The 18,878-nt window shown below is 35.2% G+C and overlaps 2 protein-coding genes across 2 annotated transcripts; both read right to left on the bottom strand.

Annotated features, from left to right (window-relative positions):
• Positions 1 to 801: 801 nt before the first annotated feature.
• On the bottom strand, positions 802 to 3,152 carry LOC143544561 (auxin-induced protein 22C-like). The gene is made up of 3 exons (XM_077036643.1): positions 2,804 to 3,152; positions 2,217 to 2,313; positions 802 to 898 (listed from the first exon to the last, which is right to left on the bottom strand). The coding sequence occupies exons 1-3, from the start codon at positions 3,150 to 3,152 to the stop codon at positions 802 to 804; spliced, it is 543 nt and encodes a 180-aa protein (XP_076892758.1).
• A 2,971-nt stretch (positions 3,153 to 6,123) lies between these two features.
• LOC143544608 (N-terminal acetyltransferase A complex auxiliary subunit NAA15-like) lies at positions 6,124 to 14,654 on the bottom strand. Its single transcript, XM_077036673.1, has 26 exons — positions 14,564 to 14,654; positions 13,768 to 13,846; positions 13,136 to 13,218; positions 12,892 to 13,041; positions 12,162 to 12,277; positions 11,411 to 11,516; positions 11,160 to 11,231; positions 10,955 to 11,070; positions 10,727 to 10,859; positions 10,560 to 10,637; positions 10,407 to 10,460; positions 10,245 to 10,315; positions 10,095 to 10,149; positions 9,922 to 10,017; positions 9,700 to 9,828; positions 9,532 to 9,614; positions 9,228 to 9,458; positions 9,006 to 9,135; positions 8,804 to 8,911; positions 8,520 to 8,651; positions 7,959 to 8,015; positions 7,674 to 7,771; positions 7,276 to 7,334; positions 7,059 to 7,167; positions 6,862 to 6,962; positions 6,124 to 6,409 (listed from the first exon to the last, which is right to left on the bottom strand). Exons 1-26 carry the CDS (start codon positions 14,612 to 14,614, stop codon positions 6,249 to 6,251), a joined length of 2,658 nt encoding a protein of 885 aa, XP_076892788.1. The 5' UTR covers positions 14,615 to 14,654; the 3' UTR covers positions 6,124 to 6,248.
• Positions 14,655 to 18,878: the final 4,224 nt, after the last annotated feature.

Raw genomic sequence — 18,878 nt, 5'->3', positions numbered from 1 at the left:
AAAATAATTTTGGGTTAAAAAGTGTTATTTTGAAGAAACGTAGATTTTATTTAGTTAAAGCGGTTTCCAATGCAGGAATTTTTTAAATAATTGGTTGATTTAGCAAAAATAATTTATCATCTCAAATAAGTTAGCTCAAATTCAACACACACTCTATATATTAGGGAGCTTGGGAGTATACCATGTTATTTGAAGAGTTAGGAAAAATTTGATGTGACGTTTAGATAGCATTTGAAGAGTTTCATGTGTATTTAGAGTATTTCTGTCGTTACCTCTAAAATTTTGGTCTAGATTCGTCACTGGTATATCGGGCACCTTTAACGTTTAACCATCCACACTCAAACAAAGAAAAGTGAGTCCCATAATAGCATATATCCATCAAATGACACTACTCATAGACGAAGTTGGGCGATGCATGATACCCAGCATACCCTGTAACACTCCGTTAGTCTGTTTCTCTTATGTGAATGAATATTATGGTGAAAAGAGTTAAATGTGTTTCTTAAAGGGAAAAAAAAAAGACTTTCGATAGCTTTTTTACTTAATTACAAACCAGAATAATTAATACTGATATTTAGCTATTTCAAAGTTTTAGCATTACAATCGTCATCCAACATTTTATCGTATTTTGTATGAATGACACTAAAATATCTAAATACATGAATAGTTTTTTAATATTAAAGGATAAAATAATTAGGTGGCCAAGGCCTCCTTAGTCTTTATTCTTAAATATATTAATTTTCTATATCAAACAATAACGATAATGTAACTCTTAACTAAATCTACCTTCAAATGCGCCCTTCAGTCTAAATCTTTGTCATTTACATGCATTCCAATCATTCCACTCGCATATGATCTTCTCTTAATCCTTAATCTCTTGCACGTTTCAGTAAACATCCTACAATTAATTAAGCAACGTCGATTTATTCACATTAATCAAATGGCAAGTCTAATTACTTGATTAGTTTTGCATCCCGCTTGAAAAATAAATTGCATAAAAATCATTACACAAAATGACATTACAGATTGACTTTTTGTCGATGATCAATTTTGTTCGAAGAACAAAATTTAATATTTTTATCAAATTTTCTCCTAGATTTCGATCTATTTGTCGGTAACAACTAACAAGCACTACAAGCCACTATCAAGCCCTTCAAATTGAAATAAAAAATGAATTTAAAAAAAAAAAAACTAACTAGCTGTCTTATTAATTCGACGGCAACCATTTGAACCGGTCTTAGAAACCAGCCCACATAATTGAAAATTCTAAAATATATATCTTTAAAATATTGATAAAAATCTCATACAAATTATATATATCATTCTCTCTAAAATATTTAGATAACACAGTAATAAGGAGAATTAGTTTTTAATAATATAACTTATGATTCATTCGTCATAATACTTCCTACTCGTAAATTAACTAGTGAACAATCTAACTCACATAATGTATAGACATACACTTGATTTACAATTGCTTTCTACTAAATTTTGTTTATAATAACTTTTGTGAAAGAAATCGAATGAAAATATATAAAGTGTTAATCTATGATGTTTAATTATTGACAACGAAAGTGAAGATCGAAAGTGTTATTTACAACATTGTCGGTATGAATTATTAACAGTAAATGAGTACAATTTTGAATTAGTAAAATTCAATTAGCTAAATAATAAAGATGCCTACAAGTACATATACACCATAAAATACAAATAAAATAATAATCATAATAATAAACGTATAACTGTTCACAAGTTTGATCAGATTTGGTTTATCAAACATTAATACCGAAATCATTTATAATTCCACGATTTTTTTTTCACAGAGCAACTCTTTACTAGCTAGGTATATAGTTGGTTGGTTGCATGCTAGAAAATAAACAAGAGTTTGTTTAAAATTTTCATTTATTTCAATTTTATTCATTTGAATATGGATTTAAAGGAAAAAAAAAATCTTTCAGAGAAACTCATTTACTGTTCATTTACTAACTGTGGCTAAGAAACTTTGTTTATTCAATACTTTGTGTTTTATACTTTTACTAACACTGTAAATTTACATTAAAAACTACTTTCATATTTGTTTTTTAAGTTAGTTATATATATTTAATTTTAAACTTATGATGTTTATCACGTTTAAAAAACTTGTGTGATCAGTAAATCAATAAGACGATGACTAAAATGAAGTATACCATATATGAATAAAGATGAAGTGCACTTACACCCACGGGACATCTCCTACAAGCATCCAATCTCCATCTTTGTCTTCATATATTGCTGTGTATTCACAACTCTCATTGTCTTCTTTCATTGCTTCACCTACATTATTCAACCTTTTTTTCTAAATATATGTAAATCATTTAATACTTTTTATTTTATTGCCTGGAAATTTAAGAAAAGCGTTGAAAAACCTTTCACTATTTTAAAAATTACTTTTAAAGATATATTATTTCATTTTTTAATGTTTTTATAACTTAAATTATTATCCACGTACAGTAGTTAGATAAATATATAAACAAACATTCAGTGAATTAGTAGACTAATCCGTTATCAAGGATAAAAGAAAATGTTTAACGTTCAGGTAAATGCGTATGCTTGCTTTGAGTAATCAAGTCTGGTATCATTTAATACCATACTCGAGTCATACCTCTAAAACTTTCTAAAATCAATCCATACCTAGTCTACCCAAATACATATTCCTAATGTTTCGGGTTTTAGATTACCAACCCTAAATGTTGTCATTTCTATATTTATATGCATATAACCATTTGTTTCTAAGCGATACACATATCAACAAAAGAATACATACCAATTCCATAACAACCAAACAACTTCTCAAGACCCATCCCAAGTTCCAAATACCCTCTAAAACAACTCAAATCGATTTTTCTAAGAATCGGTGCTCCATCCATGCTCACCTTCACGTACAACTTTCTAACGACATCGTTGCATATACTATTCTTTCGATGCAAACACACAGGCGGCCACCCTACCACCAAATCCACATTTCTGTTCTTCACTCCACCACCAACATCCACCTCCCGCCCACCTCCCGATAACACCCTCTTCTTATCCTTTCTCTCGCCACCACTGCCACCACCGCCAAGTAACCCTAGTCTAAGTTCGGTAATTTCAAGCCCAAGCACTTGGTTTCCCATTTTTTTTTTATATTTTGAGAGAAACAATTAATTAGAAGATGAGATAATTGTTGTAGCATGTAGGTAATGCTTATATTGATACTTATATACACACATAACATATAAATGAGGAATATCGAATGATTGAAAGAGCAAAGGGGGTCAATTATGTTAATGGTCGGTCACATGATCAAGGGAGTGTGGTACTCGTAGATTGCAACCAACAAAACATTGACGTACACTAGTTAGAAACCGGGATATTTTTTTGTTTTAAATAACGATTGATAGGGTTTCTTAATTGTTTATTTTCTTGATGTTTGTGGCCGTTGGATCAATGTGGAGACAAACCATGTGATCTCTTGTCTTCTCAAGCACGACCAACTTTGTTAATGTTACAATACACTCACACAATCATATACAAAGTAATTAATTAATATAACATTAGTTACAATATTTATTGCTTTAGTTGGTTTCATGTATCATAACGAGATTCGTATAAGATGTCCTAACCGGAATATTGTATACTGTTTAATATATAATATAGCCAATGGTTTTATGATTGGCATTATAATTATAATCGAAAACGAAGTCCATCTTATCTAATGATGTGTTTAAGTTACATAAGCTATGGAGTGCCTAGCATGGTGTGCACTTAAATTACATAAGATATGAACTAGCAATGCAATGAATGACTCATTTATCATCGAAATTGATACGAATAAAAAACGTCGATGATTATAGGAAAAGAGATTGAATATGATTGCAATATATTTCATTAATCTACATTATGAGTTGCTCTTAAGTTCTTCATTTGTGTAAACGTTTGATGATTAACAAACAAAATGACTCTTCAAATTGAGTTCATAAAAGTTTTCGTTTACGCTATATGTGGCAAACAAAAAAATATTGTTCAATAGTGATTCTGGAAGATCATCTATGATACATAGATATATATGGATATGATCTGATCACTACAAGAAAACGGAGCATTAGCGGTGACACTTTTAGCGACGACATTAGACCAATAGTGACGAGGAATTAGCGGCGATAGTCATGGTCATTAGCGTCGACTTTTGTGCTTCTCTTATTTTAATAATTTAACAAATAAACAATTTCACGAAAATTTGTTTGTTGATAGATGACAAAATATGTCATAATCTAATCTAAACTATGTTCATGTATAAAATGTTAAATTAAAGACTAACCCTAACCCACTTCATGTAAATATAGATTAAGATAAACATGGTCCACATGGACACATATGGTGGGCCATGGGCCGACGCATGGGCCTACGTAGATATGTAATGCACTACAACCAAATTTTATGTTCCATATTACCCTAACAAGACTATGGTCTATGGGCCTGAAAGATATGGTCCCTACTTTGGTCAGCCTAAATGTAGATTGATTGATGGTGTATGGATACTATCTCAAAAACGTGTGCATGCATGTGTCCATGGATACAGATATTTTATAAATGGATAAATGGATGCCACGTGGATATGTTTAGGAGCCTCGACTGTGCATAAATCACATAACAATGACTTCTTGTTCGTTCTACTTTACGCTTGAATCATAGTGGTATTTAGTTAACTAAACAAATTACCAAGTCTATTTTTTGAAACAAGTCTCAAGCATTCTCTCTACTAGAATCCTTTTGAGTAGATATTGACTCGTCACATTTGCATTACCAAAATCTGAAAGTTAATTAAGTCATCCACATTATCTCTCCTATTTTACTTATATTTTATACCCTAAAAATTCGTTGTCTTGGATTAAGCATTCGAGTTTTCGTACAATCAGCATTGTCTATTCTTTTGTTCATAGAACTAACATACGTGTGAAAACTTTTCAAACAATTACCCATCATAGTAACTGCACTCAAGCACACTTAAATGTGTTTATCTCATGTACAATAATCGCATCCAATAAGCACGGGTGATATTTGAAGTTATATTGGATCAAGCTCTCCCTTTCTCCTTGCAGCTTCTCTCTCCTATTCATTCATAGCAAATATAGAATTTGGCTACGAAGTTATACTGGACCAAGTCCTGTCTCTCCCTACCATGCATATATCTTTGGTTCCAAAATCCACAAAATGCGGCGAACTTACATAACAGTTCTATCACCAGCCGGTTTTAAGCAAATTAGATTTAAAGACAAAAAAAAAAAAAAAAACGAAAAACATTAGGAACAACCTATCTTGCCTCCTCTTACCAACAGCTAGAGGTGCACAATCCGGGTATTTTCAGGAACCGGAACCCAGGTATGGTCAACAGAAGTCAAAACCGGGTCCGGGTAGGAACCGATTCCGGGTATTTGACCAGGTTTTCCTGTTTTTCTTCAGGTTTCAGGTAGCGTCGGGTTTTGACCGGGTATTGGCGGAACTGGTTCCACCGGGTCTGGGTCGGTTTCGGAGAGAAACTCAAAGCCCGGTCTATACCCGCAGGTAGGGTAGGGTCATGTCATTGTCCGGTTCTAGGAACTGCCAGGTCGGGGGTCGGGTCCAGAACCAGGGTTTTTTTTTTTTCACCTCTACCAGCAGCAGATGTTTATAATTGGCTAACCATATAACCCACCAAACCATTGGTCCCAACATAATACTTTCCATCATCTCCCATGTGATCATCATCACCCCCAAGTGATCTCCACCATACTTCACACACAAATATTATATTATAACCCCACACACAAAAATGAATAGAGTCAACTTGTTTATAGCAGCAAAAAGCGCCTCAATGCCAAAATTTCTATAGCATTTGTACAACATAAATCCCAAAAAAAAAAAAAAAAAAGAGAGAATAAAAAGACAAGTACAACAGACTTATGAAATCTTCTCAACTTTCTCTTCATCTATCGAATAAAAACCCTCAAAATTTTAAAACTAAAAAGTAGTGAACACAAACTAACAGTATACACACTTTAAAAACGAACCGTCTAAGAACACAGGTACTAAAGGTGGTGGTACAACGGTTTTTACCGTCCTTTTTACCTAGGTCGGCTGTCGTGTTATTTCATCATTGTACCAAACCCGCAAAATGGTTTTGTCCCATTAGGTGATAGATGTTTGTCAGTTGTTTGTTATACCCATGAAATAATCCAAATTCTTGCGTCTATCTAGATTGCTAGATTTTTTAAGGCATTTGATGGTATAAATTCAACTGAACCATTTTCGGCGTGCATTTGTTTGGAATCTTTGTTTGAAGCCTGAGTTGAGCAAAGTCTGCCTTCAAAGTAGGTTGAGTATGGAAAATATTCGGCGCATCGAAGTTTCCATCCTGCAAAATAATATATATACAAGTTATACTAGATTAATAAGATTTACCACATGTAATTAAATATTAAATTATTAATACAGAAAAGATTAATAACATACAATAAATATTAAATCTATTACAGATTTAACCTCCATTTTTCAAAAATTAGCTCATTACCGCACAATTATTCAATTAATTTAAAGTTAAGATGTTCATTTTTGTCTTTAATTTTCTAAATAAACAAATTAGGTTGTGATGTATCTCAAGCATGTCAAATAAAAATAGAAGAAAAACAGGTCAAACAAAAAAGAATAGCTAAAAGAATAACATATCAAATAGGCTAAAAGTCAACTGAAGTTTATATTTAATGTATACGAACGACTCTGAAATAGCTGAATTCAGAGCTTTGGATTATTATTGAAACTTCATGGGCATTACTCAATAAGAAAAATATGCGGAAACTGATAACTTACTTGTTGCAGCATCATTATCATTAAAAAGAGTCCCCAATATTTTGTGAACCGCAGCACAGTCTTTCAGCTTCCATCCTCTAACCGATCCGATTGATCCATTACTGATTCAAAAACAGAGCATCCAAGCATTAGCCATTCTATTAAACTAATAAAAGAAAAGGCAATCAAATTGAAATGAAACACACATGCACTCTTACCTAGACACAAAGTTATTGGCTGATTCTTCTATCAATTTAACCGCATCACCTTTGTTTCCTTCTAAACAATAAATCATCTCAGCTACTGCTGCTCTGTGCAACAAAGAATCTGCATTGCCACCAAGTCAATCATCTTATATGTAGAACAATGATCATAAATGTGGGACCCATGTTAACAAGAGTATAACCGGTAGCATAATGTAAAAAAGAAAATTACCTTTATGTTGCTCGAGAAAAACAGTATTTGCTTCCATCAGAGATTTATCATGCAACTGACTAAAATAGAAAATGCAAAGACTTGATTAGCAACTAAAAAAACAAGCCAGCATATGTTTCTAACTCAGAAGGTAATATCAACAATTAATCTTTCAAGCATCTAAACTTAAGGCCGCAAAAGCAACATCCTATCAATCTGTCAGGCCACTGGTTTGGTAGAAGCTAACTTCTAAATTAAACATATTAGAAAAAGTAACTGAACCAGTTTTTCTCAATGATGAGGTAACCTTAAAATAATTTCAGTCAAATAAGACAAATAAGAACTTCAATATTATCTATGTTTATGCAATCTATAATCTTTAAAATCAATTTCATATATTTTGACACCGTAGAAATAACCTGAAAGTTGGTCGCTCTGCTTCTAAGACGCCAGAAACAAGTTTTTCACCATCAGTGGTAGGATCTGGCATTGATGCAACTTCATGGAAAAATCTTATCTGTAAAAATAAAATAAACGCATATAAAAACACTGATCTTGAACAAAGAAAGCCATGTTCACTACTTTCTTATTGAGAACGGACGAGACCAAAGTATGAAATAAAAATGAAATTGGCAGCAATTAGATGATGTGTATGCAAAGTATCAACTTAATCTGCTTAATACAAAAACTAAAAACTTTCATACCAAACATTTATGAGCATCTGGGTTTACAGGATCCATTCGTTGTAGCTGCTTCAGAGCCTGATAAAGAAAAAAGCAGTCAGGTTAACAGAAATATCGAATAAATCAAACTTTTAACTTACCTATTCAGATAGACAGAAAAATAGCTTCCAAAAGTAAATAGAAGTTCAATTATTTATCTAATCTTATTTATCGACTCTTCATCGCTTTATCGTTTAGTTTTTTTATTAAATTATGCATTAATTAGAAGTACAGTTGGAGCAATTTCATATATATATTCACAGTTTATAGTATCGTATTTATGCTATAAAAGTACAGACTATAATACCAATTTCACAATAAAAAGATAAAAGTATTTACTTATAACAGTCTGAATCACTGAATAGAAATGATTCACAGTAATAAATAATAATGTCTTTCTAATCTTTATTCAGTGAAACAGGGTGTTATATGTAACTGGCTTTATTTTATTTAATATGAAACGAGTAGATATTAAAATACTACCAAAACCATCTGTTTGTCATTAAGGCTTCCAAGAAAGCATCAAGGATAGAAACAAACTACCTGCAATGCTAGCAAAATCTTTTTCTTTCTCATATTTACTTCAAAAGAAAGCAAATGTGTTTCCAAGAAATTAGATGAATGTTTCTGCAATAACTTCAGATACTTTCCAGCTACCATTAAAGGATCTTCAGTCTAACATTAAAATAAAAAATAAAAAAATAAAATAAAATAAAAAACAGGAGTAAAGTTTAATTCTTATACAAGCAAATAACTTTCAATAGATACATAAAGGATCAAAGAATACAGAATAAAAAAAATTAATGATTGCATCACGAAACGAGCACCTGCAAGAGTTTCTCTCCATGTGGATCCGGGTCAACTGGCCTGACCTGTCGTTTCCCAGATTTAGAAACACCACCAGCATTTGCTTCCTCACTTTTCACTTCTGCCTCCTAAAAGAAATAAAGAAAAGAGTAAAAATAAGATTTGCATAAATGACAAAAGCAAAACATTGTATTTGGCTATATGTAACCCTAAGCTTAATACCTTTTTAGCCCGTGCTTCAGCCTTCCTCTGTTTCTGCCTCAATTTCTTCTTTTGAGCAGCAGGTAATTTCGCAAGTTCATCTTCTTCTGTTGATGACTTTAAAGGAGAATCATACAGCTTGATGTAGCATCTGTATCATTAATTAAGAATAAGAAAACCATCATGTAAAAAGGGATATAAGAAAGAGAAAATAACAATTGAGAAGAATGTCTTAATTCATACTTTATAACTCCAATTGCTGCTTTCCTAAAGTAAGCATGTGCATGAAGCCGATCTTGAAACCTTAACATTTCGATATAGGAGCGCAGGGTCATTTTTCTTAAACAATAAGAATGGAAGTCAAACTGGTCTTCTGTGATGTCCGCATAATGTTTCTCCACAGCTAAGAAATTTTTTAAAGCACGCCCAAGGTCACCCTGACGAAAGTAACTTTCTCCACAAGCAATTTCATACCTATAAATGAAGATAAGTTAAAGATGTTAAAAAAGTTTTATGCATAACTATAAAGATTATAACAGACACCAACCACATGCATTGCATGTCATGAAGATTATTGTGCTGATCTCCATCTTTTGTGAACAATACAGCTGTCTTTTCTGCAAGTGGAACCTATAAGCGATAGTAAAATTGGTAAATCAAACATCATAAACAAAACATATCAGGTTAAAGAAAAATATGATTTGGTGCCATCAACCTGATCAGCTTGCAACATTCTTTTGGCACATTGGCTGTTTACATATCGATCTGCAAGATCCATGCACCTAGCTTCATCTGCCAACTCAGCAGCGGCTGCAAAGTCCCCACCATGTTTTAATATTTTGCTCTGTGAATAAAATAAACTCCATTATTATAAGCCTCGTAAATTAACCTTCATTCAAACTGTAAGCAAAATGAAAAAAGCATAGCATAAACAAACCTTAACAGAGTATAAATCAATGACAGTTGGAGTGTGTTGCAAAGCCTCATCAATTTTAGCAAGAGCAACATCATACAGGCCAAGTCTGTCATAATGCTACACAAGCAAAACTATCTTAAAACGAGCAACAAAAAATTTTTTAAATAATAAATATTCATGAAGTGAGGACAAACTTGAGCCAAATAAAACAAGGTCCACATGAGTGTTGAAGGTGGCTCTTTATCCGATCTGCATATTAAATCCAACGCATTAATTTAGTGGTAATAAAAAATGTAAAGAAATTGTAGGTATTAAGTTATACTATACGCACAGGCCAAAATTACCTTCCAGGGTATCCACCAGTGGTTTTAATTGATTCCTCCAACTCAAGGAGTAACTTTTCAAGAATATTAGCCTGTAAAAAAAGGGTAGAGATTTATCATAGTAATAAAAGAATTCATGAAGTTAGATGTTCTAGAAGTTTCTACATGGTAGCTTGCACAAACCTTGCCAGGATGATCATAGAGAGGAGAAAGATCAGAGAAAAGTGAAGGGACTCCCTACATTTTACATTACTAAAATTGTTAGTTGTTATTTATCAAAAAAAAAAGACAAAAAAATCAGAAAAATAAAAAAAATAATTAAAAAAATTGTATGACCTTTGTTAGGAGTGGCCTAATATAATTATCTGCCGCATCTCGAAACTTTACATCCTCCAGAAAATCTAACGGGATTCTCTGAAAAGTAAGTGTCACACTTTAGATAATGAAAAGACATACAATTCGAATAAAATATTAAGAATTCAGTGCTGTATGATGTATATCACCTTAACAGCAGAAGACCAAGTGTATTGCTGCCCAAGCGACTTGTACAACGAGTCCAACTGGTCAATTTCATCAGAAGAATATTGACCACTTTTTGAATGTAGTCCAACACACTTTTGCAATCCATCATAGTATCTAACAAAACAAGAGCCCAATTAATATCATTATTTTTTCCCCTTGCAGCAAGGCTCCAAACACTGAAACTATAAAATAAGTAAAAACATTTCTACCTGTAGTTGTCAGGATTCATTGATAACAGAACCCTATATAGCTTTTCACCTTCTTCAAGGCGATTAAGCTTCATAAGAAGAGAAGCCTCCATTTCCTTGTAGGATAATTTATCAACCTATGATAGTATTTGCAGAAAGTAATAAATTAGATCACTTTTTCATTTATATGATTCAAAAGAAAAGAAACATTGAAGTGATAACATACTATCTTTAATTCTTTCTTGTGTAATTCCAGAAGAGCTTTCTCAAGCAATCCACATTCCTCTAACAAAGATACCTAAAGGACAAAACAAGCAAATAAAAAACGTTTATGCATATAAATTTGGATTATTAACTGCTCAATTGCCTGAAGATATGCATCACTAATGTTTTGACATGCATATTAGTACCAACTAAATCAGTAAACTCGTTATGTGTAAGGTAAGTTATTCTGGTGTTGACTAATACAAATATTACCTTGTATAACAGCATTTCTCCATGCTCACATCGTTCACTATCTGGAGGATAATTGTCTTCAAGAGTCCCTTCATATGCTTCAAGAATGTCAATTGCTTTTGATGCACTAGCAAAAGAACATGATGGGTCAGTATGAAATTATAATACTTTGAATGTCATATATGTATGATTGTGTGGGAAGAATAAAATTGTGATTGTAGATTTGTGGGTCCTATACTCCTATTCACTTGATGGGCGTAATAATTAACAGGGCAAGTTCATATATGTTACAATTTAAAGTCTACGATTTCGTATTTGCTCCTCTATATTTCATAAAAGTATATTTCCCTTTCAAGACACTAACAGTTTTCGTAATTACTAATTTCATAGTAAATAAACTTAAACCAGTTACTCCTAAGTTATAACAAACTATTTTCACATAGAAAAAACGAAAAGAATACTATGCATTGGAATGATTCGCTGAAATAGCGTTGTTTTCCAGTTCATTTATTCTGTTAAACATGTTGTACAAGGACTAAATTATATCAAATTTAGTTATTTACTATGAAAAAGGTTAATATGAGACTCAGTGTTATGAAGAAGTAAATGTCACATCATAAAACTTAAAGTGGTAAACACAAAAGTTTGAAGTTTGAACTTTTATAAGAGCAAAGATGAAACAAATCCCAATGAAACCTAAGCAAATTCACACTTATCATAGTGAAATAAGTATAATAGAAAAATAAGCAATATAACCAAATATCACATTTACTTTGAGTTCAGATGCTGAGAAACTGCAAAACCAATCCAATTCATTCGATGACTTGGTTTCAGTGTCAACAACTGTTGTCTAGTTTCAACAAAACCAGCCAAGTCTCGCATTTGTGCCTGCAAGTGGAGAATATGATTATACATGGTATACATTAATTACATGAAAATATGAAATCGACCAATCAAAATGCAGCCTTCTTCTCTTAAGTTTAAATGGTATAAACTATAAAAGTCCTACTAGATACTAATTCATAATCAGAAAACAGATTTACCTTAATCACTTTGCAACAATAAAATGCCAGCCCTAACTCTACCCAGTTGAATTCACTCTCTATCACTGTATGAATTTAGCTTTTAGGGTAGGTTTTAGATCACGCTTAATTTTGCATGTTTGACTTAACCCCCAACATGACTACGTCTCTTTTAGAACAACAAAAGCTCAAAAAATAACTAATGCAGCTATAGTATAAACCCCTAAAATATATACATATTAAGATAATTCCCTACAGAAATAATTCTAACTTTAAAACCGGGCATTACATAATTCACCTAAAAAATAAATGTCAACAGAAAATATTCAATATCGCATCTTCCATCCTTAAACTATGAAGTGTCAACAATCTCCATATCAGCATGCAGACTCATAGCAACTCCAAACGAGAATAAAACTTACATAAAGAAGAATTATGTGGTGAAAAGATATGAGTGTTACAAAAGTTAAGCATATCTACCTGCAATAGCGATAGGTCCCTCAGTATTTCAATGTTATCTGGATCTATCCGCAGAGCATTCCGATAACATTTTATCGCCTCCCTATACTCTCTATCTGAACGATAGAGAAGACCATACACATGCCAGCAAACATGGCTTTTCAAATCATTCTACAATAAAATAAAATATTGTAAAAATCCATATGATACCATAAAACTTGCACTTATAGAAATGCTTGGTGAAAATGAGAAAAATATTTCTTACCTTCAGTCCCAACCGAACGAGCTCATATGCTTCTGGCTTACGATCCATAGAGTTGAGTGTTAATCCTTTCATGGACAGTGTTTCTAGAATCAAGTACCACGAATGAAAGAATTTTAATAAATGGAAGACAAAAACAAATATATTAATCATAATAATACAATCATATCCACTCTATGGACTCGTGATTCTATTTTGTGAAACTAATATGTTTGTACATATTCTAGCAAGGAGCAATGATGCAACTGTTCAATATAAGTATATAACCAAGTTAAAAAAGTATTCTCATAGAATGGCTTGGACCGTAATGTGCATGCTCTGTAGTAATGGTAATAACTGAAAAGGTCACCTGAAGCTCGCTAGGTCTAAGGAGTCACATACTTACATCTGAACTCAAGAGCTATATCTAATCTGATTATAATTCTTACAGCAAACATGACTAATTTTTATAAGCAACAGACACGAGTTTCAACTCTACAAAAAAGTCTCTATAGCATGCAACACATATAAAAAGACAACAACAGTAGTGCAGCATGGTTTGGAAACAGCAGAACGTAACTTTTACTATATTGGCACATGTAGAATGAAGGTTAAAAACTAAAGTTGCATTATGTAATAACTTGTAACAAACCAACCTCCATGATTTGGAAACTTCTTCAGTATAGCATCTGCAGCCTTCAGCCCCTTCTTGTACTGTTTCGTCTCATAAGATTTCTGCCAAACAGACAATCAACAGAACATATAATCATTTATTTAGCAAACCACTTAGCAATCAGACAAAATGACAATGATGCTGATTCTAAAAACATAATGGCAGCCCCAAATGCAACAAAACAAAATGATTTAGAAATCACACATCTGAAGTAAGCATGCCTGTACTTTAATTAGAATGTGAAATCAGTTTAAGTAGCTATTACACCATGTGTATTAAGAATTACCAATACACTGCAAATTCAATGTCACATATCAAATTGCATGAGCAGTAACAATGTCAACATGTTGCTAGACTCCATAACAATTATATTATTACTTAATTGCACAGCAATAACAAAGTCTTAATAACTACTAAAACTACACCGTGAATGCCACAATCAACAAGCTACACAAAAGCTAGGATTCTGACAAAACAACGAATCGATGTAGTAATTATTAAATCCTAACAATTAGAATGTGAGTTTCAATGCCTAACCACCACTTGACATCAGTTTAATTAGCTATTGTATATGGTGCCATACTGAAAATTAAATGACAACATGCTGCTAAACTTCATAACAATCATACTATTACTTAATTGCACGGCAATAACAAAGTCTTAATATCTACTAAAACTACACCGTGAATGCCACAATCAACGAGCTACACAAAATCTAGGGTTTCTAACGAAACAACAAACCGATGAGTAATTAAATCCATAAGGAATGAAGAACTTACGACGATTAGCTTGAAGAGATTGGCCTCTTTGGGAGGAAGCGAAGCGGCCATTGTTTGTTAGATTAAGCAAGCGCTTGTAGAGAGAGACAGTAGATGTCGGCGATTTGATGTTCAGTTAGGGCAGAGAGTGGTGGTGGCGTCTATCTGCTGCAACCCTACTACTCATAGGCTGGGGGAGACACCACGAAGGTTTCGGATTGTTGAGAATCTACGAGGGGTGTGTTCGTAACTCTACTACTCTGGCTCGGTTTGGAACTCATTAAAACTTAACTGAACTGTGAATTCGATTTTATGGCATGACATAATTTGAAAAGGATTACCAATCAGACTAAAACATGTAGGTTTTGTGGAAACTCGTATATTCAAATTGAAGTTTGTTTATGGTCTTATCGACTTAGTTGTGACGTACAAATGATCATTGCAGGGGTATGGTACTAAACCCGATTTTACGACCCTAAATTTATTATGTTTGGCTTATTTTATTATATGGACTAATACAATGTTATTGGGCTGAGGGGGTTTTGTGGAGGTAACCCTAACTGGGCTAGGCCCATTAGGGTACCATGATGGTAGCCATGAGGCTCTCTATATAAGGAGGTATCCACATCTTTATTAGGGGTGGGTCATGCTCAATAAGAGCCACCACCATATTTTTGTGTCTGTAAACAAGAGATCCTTGAGATTTCTTAGCAGTCACCTCCACACCCCCAAAAGGCCATTGCAGATCTCAAGCAACCGGAGAAGAAGATCAAGACGTGGTTCGTTCATCTCGACATCCGTGGAAACATCGTCACGGATCAGGTCAGATTCATTTCATGTTTTGACATTGGCGCCATCCGTGGGACGGCAATGAACCACATTTCGCTTCTCGTCTCGGCCCTCCGATCTGTTCATCAATATCTCGGGTCTACGGTTTCTTCTTTCAGATATGTTCTATGGAAATCCAAAAATCCGTAGATCTAAAAAATACTTCCAGATCTGGAAATACACAGGAAGAAATACCACCGAACTTTTTGGGAAAACCCTTAGATCTGTGTTTTTTCTAAGTGAAATATACCAAATCTAGTTATGATTTTTTCAGATCTGGGTTCGTTTGAGCAACAGTCACACTTCATATTCATATATCTATAAATCCTATTAGATCTGTTGGTTTTACATAAAACCTACCTGATATGGATATTCAAAATCTCTAGATCATGCGCGCCACCGCGGATCAAAATCGCTCCCTGTGGATCAACTTCGGATTCCGCAAGCGCGCTCCCGGCGATCACTCTACGCCACAGCGGGTCGCATGCGCGCTCCCGGCGATCACTCTACGCCACAGCGGGTCGCATGCGCGCTCCCGGCGATCACTCTACGCCACAGCGGGTCGCATGCGCGCTCCCGGCGATCACTCTACGCCACAGCGGGTCGCATGCGCGCTCCCGGTGATTACTCTACGCCACAGCTCACGCATATCACATGCTCACGCATCACGCATGCTCACGCGTATCACGTATGCTCACGCGTATCACGTATGCTCACGCATCACGTATGCTCACGCATCACGTATGCTCACGCATATCACATGCTCACGCATCACATATGTTATTGGGCTTCACGTATGCTCATGTATATCAAATGCTCACGCATCATGCACGCTCACGCACCACATCTGCGCGTGAGAATAAAGGAGACATTGCGCAGGCCGCGCGTAAGCGACACAACAAATGAAGAACAGTCTAATCCAAATCAGGATAAGAACAACCATGATTGTACTCATATGGCTACGAGCCATACTTAAAGGTTGGGAATCCTCATAATATCCCATATGGCTACGCGCCATACTTAAAGGTTGGGAATCCTCATAATATCCCATATGGCTACGCGCCATACTTAAAGGTTGGGAATCCTCATAATATCCCATATGGCTACGCGCCATACTTAAAGGTTGGGAATCCTCATAATATCCCATATGGCTACGCGCCAAACTTAAAGGTTGGGAATCCTCATAAACCCATAGGCCACGCGCCAAAACTTAAAATGTTGGGAATCCTCATAAATCCATAGGCCACGCGCCAAACTTAAAGGTTGGGAATCCTCATAAACCCATAGGCCACGCGCCAAAACTTAAAAGGTTGGGAATCCTCATAAACCCATAGGCCACGCGCCAAACTTAAAGGTTGGGAATCCTCATAAACCCATAGGCCACGCGCCAAGCTTAAAGGTTGGGCACACCTCATAATTTGCCCGAGGATGGGAACCATGCAATACATCCACTTTTAGTTGACATGTTTTTGCAGGTTCGGCTACGAGCCGCACAAGCACCTATGACATCATTATTATTATCTGGCCATTTGTGCCTTCATTATTATTTTGAAAACAGGCCGGGATAGTCATCCTGCGCAGAAGAGGCCCTTGTGGGCCAGTCATTATCATCATTTTACAGCTCGTAAGTCGCCTCACGCGCGCAAGCTTTATTATTCTTATAGCTCGTAAGACGCCTCGCGCGCAAGCTTTTATTATTCTTATAGCTCGTAAGTCGCCTCGCGCGCAAGCTTTTATTATTCTTATAGCTCGTAAGACGCCTCGCGCGCAAGCTTTTATTATTTTTATAGCTCGTAAGACGCCACGCGCGCAGGCTTCTATTATTCTCATAGATCCGTAAGTCGCTTCGCGCGCAGGCTTTTATTTTTCTTATAGCTCGTAAGACGCCTCGCGCGCAAGCTTTTATTATTCTTATAGCTCGTAAGACGCCACGCGCGCAGGCTTCATTATTCTCACAGATCCGTAAGTCGCCTCGCGAGCAGGCTTCATTATTTTTACAGCTCGTAAGTCGCCTCACGCGCGCAAGCTTTATTATTCTTATAGCTCGTAAGACGCCTCGCGCGCAGGCTTCATTATTTTTACAGCTCGTAAGTCGCCTCACGCGCGCAAGCTTTATTATTCTTATAGCTCGTAAGACGCCTCGCGCGTAAGCTTTTATTATTCTTATAGCTCGTAAGACGCCACGCGCGCAGGCTTCTATTATTCTCATAGATCCGTAAGTCGCCTCGCGCGCAGGCTTTATTATTCTCATAGCTCGTAAGTCGCCTCGCGCGCAGGCTTTATTATTCTCATAGCTCGTAAGTCGCCTCGCGCGCAAGCTTTTATTATTCGGCGTGCTATATCTTGTTCATGCTAGTGCACCATCATTATCATAAAAACCACAACACGTCACCATCATGAAGAAAACCTCCCAAAACTCAAAGACAATAAAGATAAGGCCGAAGAAAAGGGAAAAAACCGCCTCACGCCCTAACACACCTCATAAAGTACAGCGCTCTACCTAAACGCTTGCGCGCCTAGGAGCAACGCTGGACTTGGGGGGCTTGTAGGGGTATGGTACTAAACCCGGTTGTACGACCCTAAATTTATTATGTTTGGCTTATTTTATTATATGAACTAATACAATGTTATTGGGCTGAGGGGGTTTTGTGGAGGTAACCCTAACTGGGCTAGGCCCATTAGGGTACCATGATGGTGGCCATGAGGCTCCCTATATAAGGAGGTCTCCACCTCCTTATTAGGGGTGGGTCATGCTCAATAAGAGCCACCACCATATTTTTGTGTCTGTAAACAAGAGATCCTTGAGATTTCTTAGCAGTCACCTCCACACCCCCAAAAGGCCATTGCAGATCTCAAGCAACCGGAGAAGAAGATCAAGACGTGGTTCGTTCATCTCGACATCCGTGGAAACATCGTCACGGATCAGGTCAGATTCATTTCATGTTTTGACAATCATCAAATACCAGGGACCAATTACATGTATTTTGTCAAGAACCACTAATGACTGTTTACCATTGATGAGCAGCTAGCACTAATCATCGGTTGTGAGTTTCCCACTGATTTTTAGGAATATTAGAAATGTCAGCTTTATACTTACTTTTGTTTAACGACCAGCTTGTTGGCAGTGGTCTCTCTCAATGATCTCTCTCCCAAAGGGTCATAAGTCATAATAACCATCAACCTTTATTTACCCAAGTTCGATAATAGAAAGAGTGTTCTCCCCCTTTTAATGGCATACATTTGTCATATTCAAACCTGGAACCTCCAAGGAGGAAAGCCTTATGGTAAAACCCTCTGACTACCTGGATGAATTTGTAATGGCCGGCTTTATACTTACCAAAGGCAATATCTCAAAACATGCATAAAAGATCAACACAGAGAAGTACTACTTTATAAACTAGCTTATCTCCTTATCTATGAACGTAACAAGATAATTGTCAAATTAAAACATTTATAATAAGAACATTAAGAAGACATTGGTATGATTTTACATTTTTACAAATAGAAA

This window comes from Bidens hawaiensis, unplaced genomic scaffold (assembly GCF_021521415.1).
Source record: "Bidens hawaiensis isolate Kalapana, Puna unplaced genomic scaffold, B.hawaiensis_p1.1 tig00013629_1, whole genome shotgun sequence".
Classification (NCBI taxonomy): Eukaryota; Viridiplantae; Streptophyta; class Magnoliopsida; order Asterales; family Asteraceae; genus Bidens; species Bidens hawaiensis.
The sequence above is the reverse complement of the archived record's forward strand: the minus strand, read 5'-3'. Positions and strand labels throughout refer to the sequence as shown.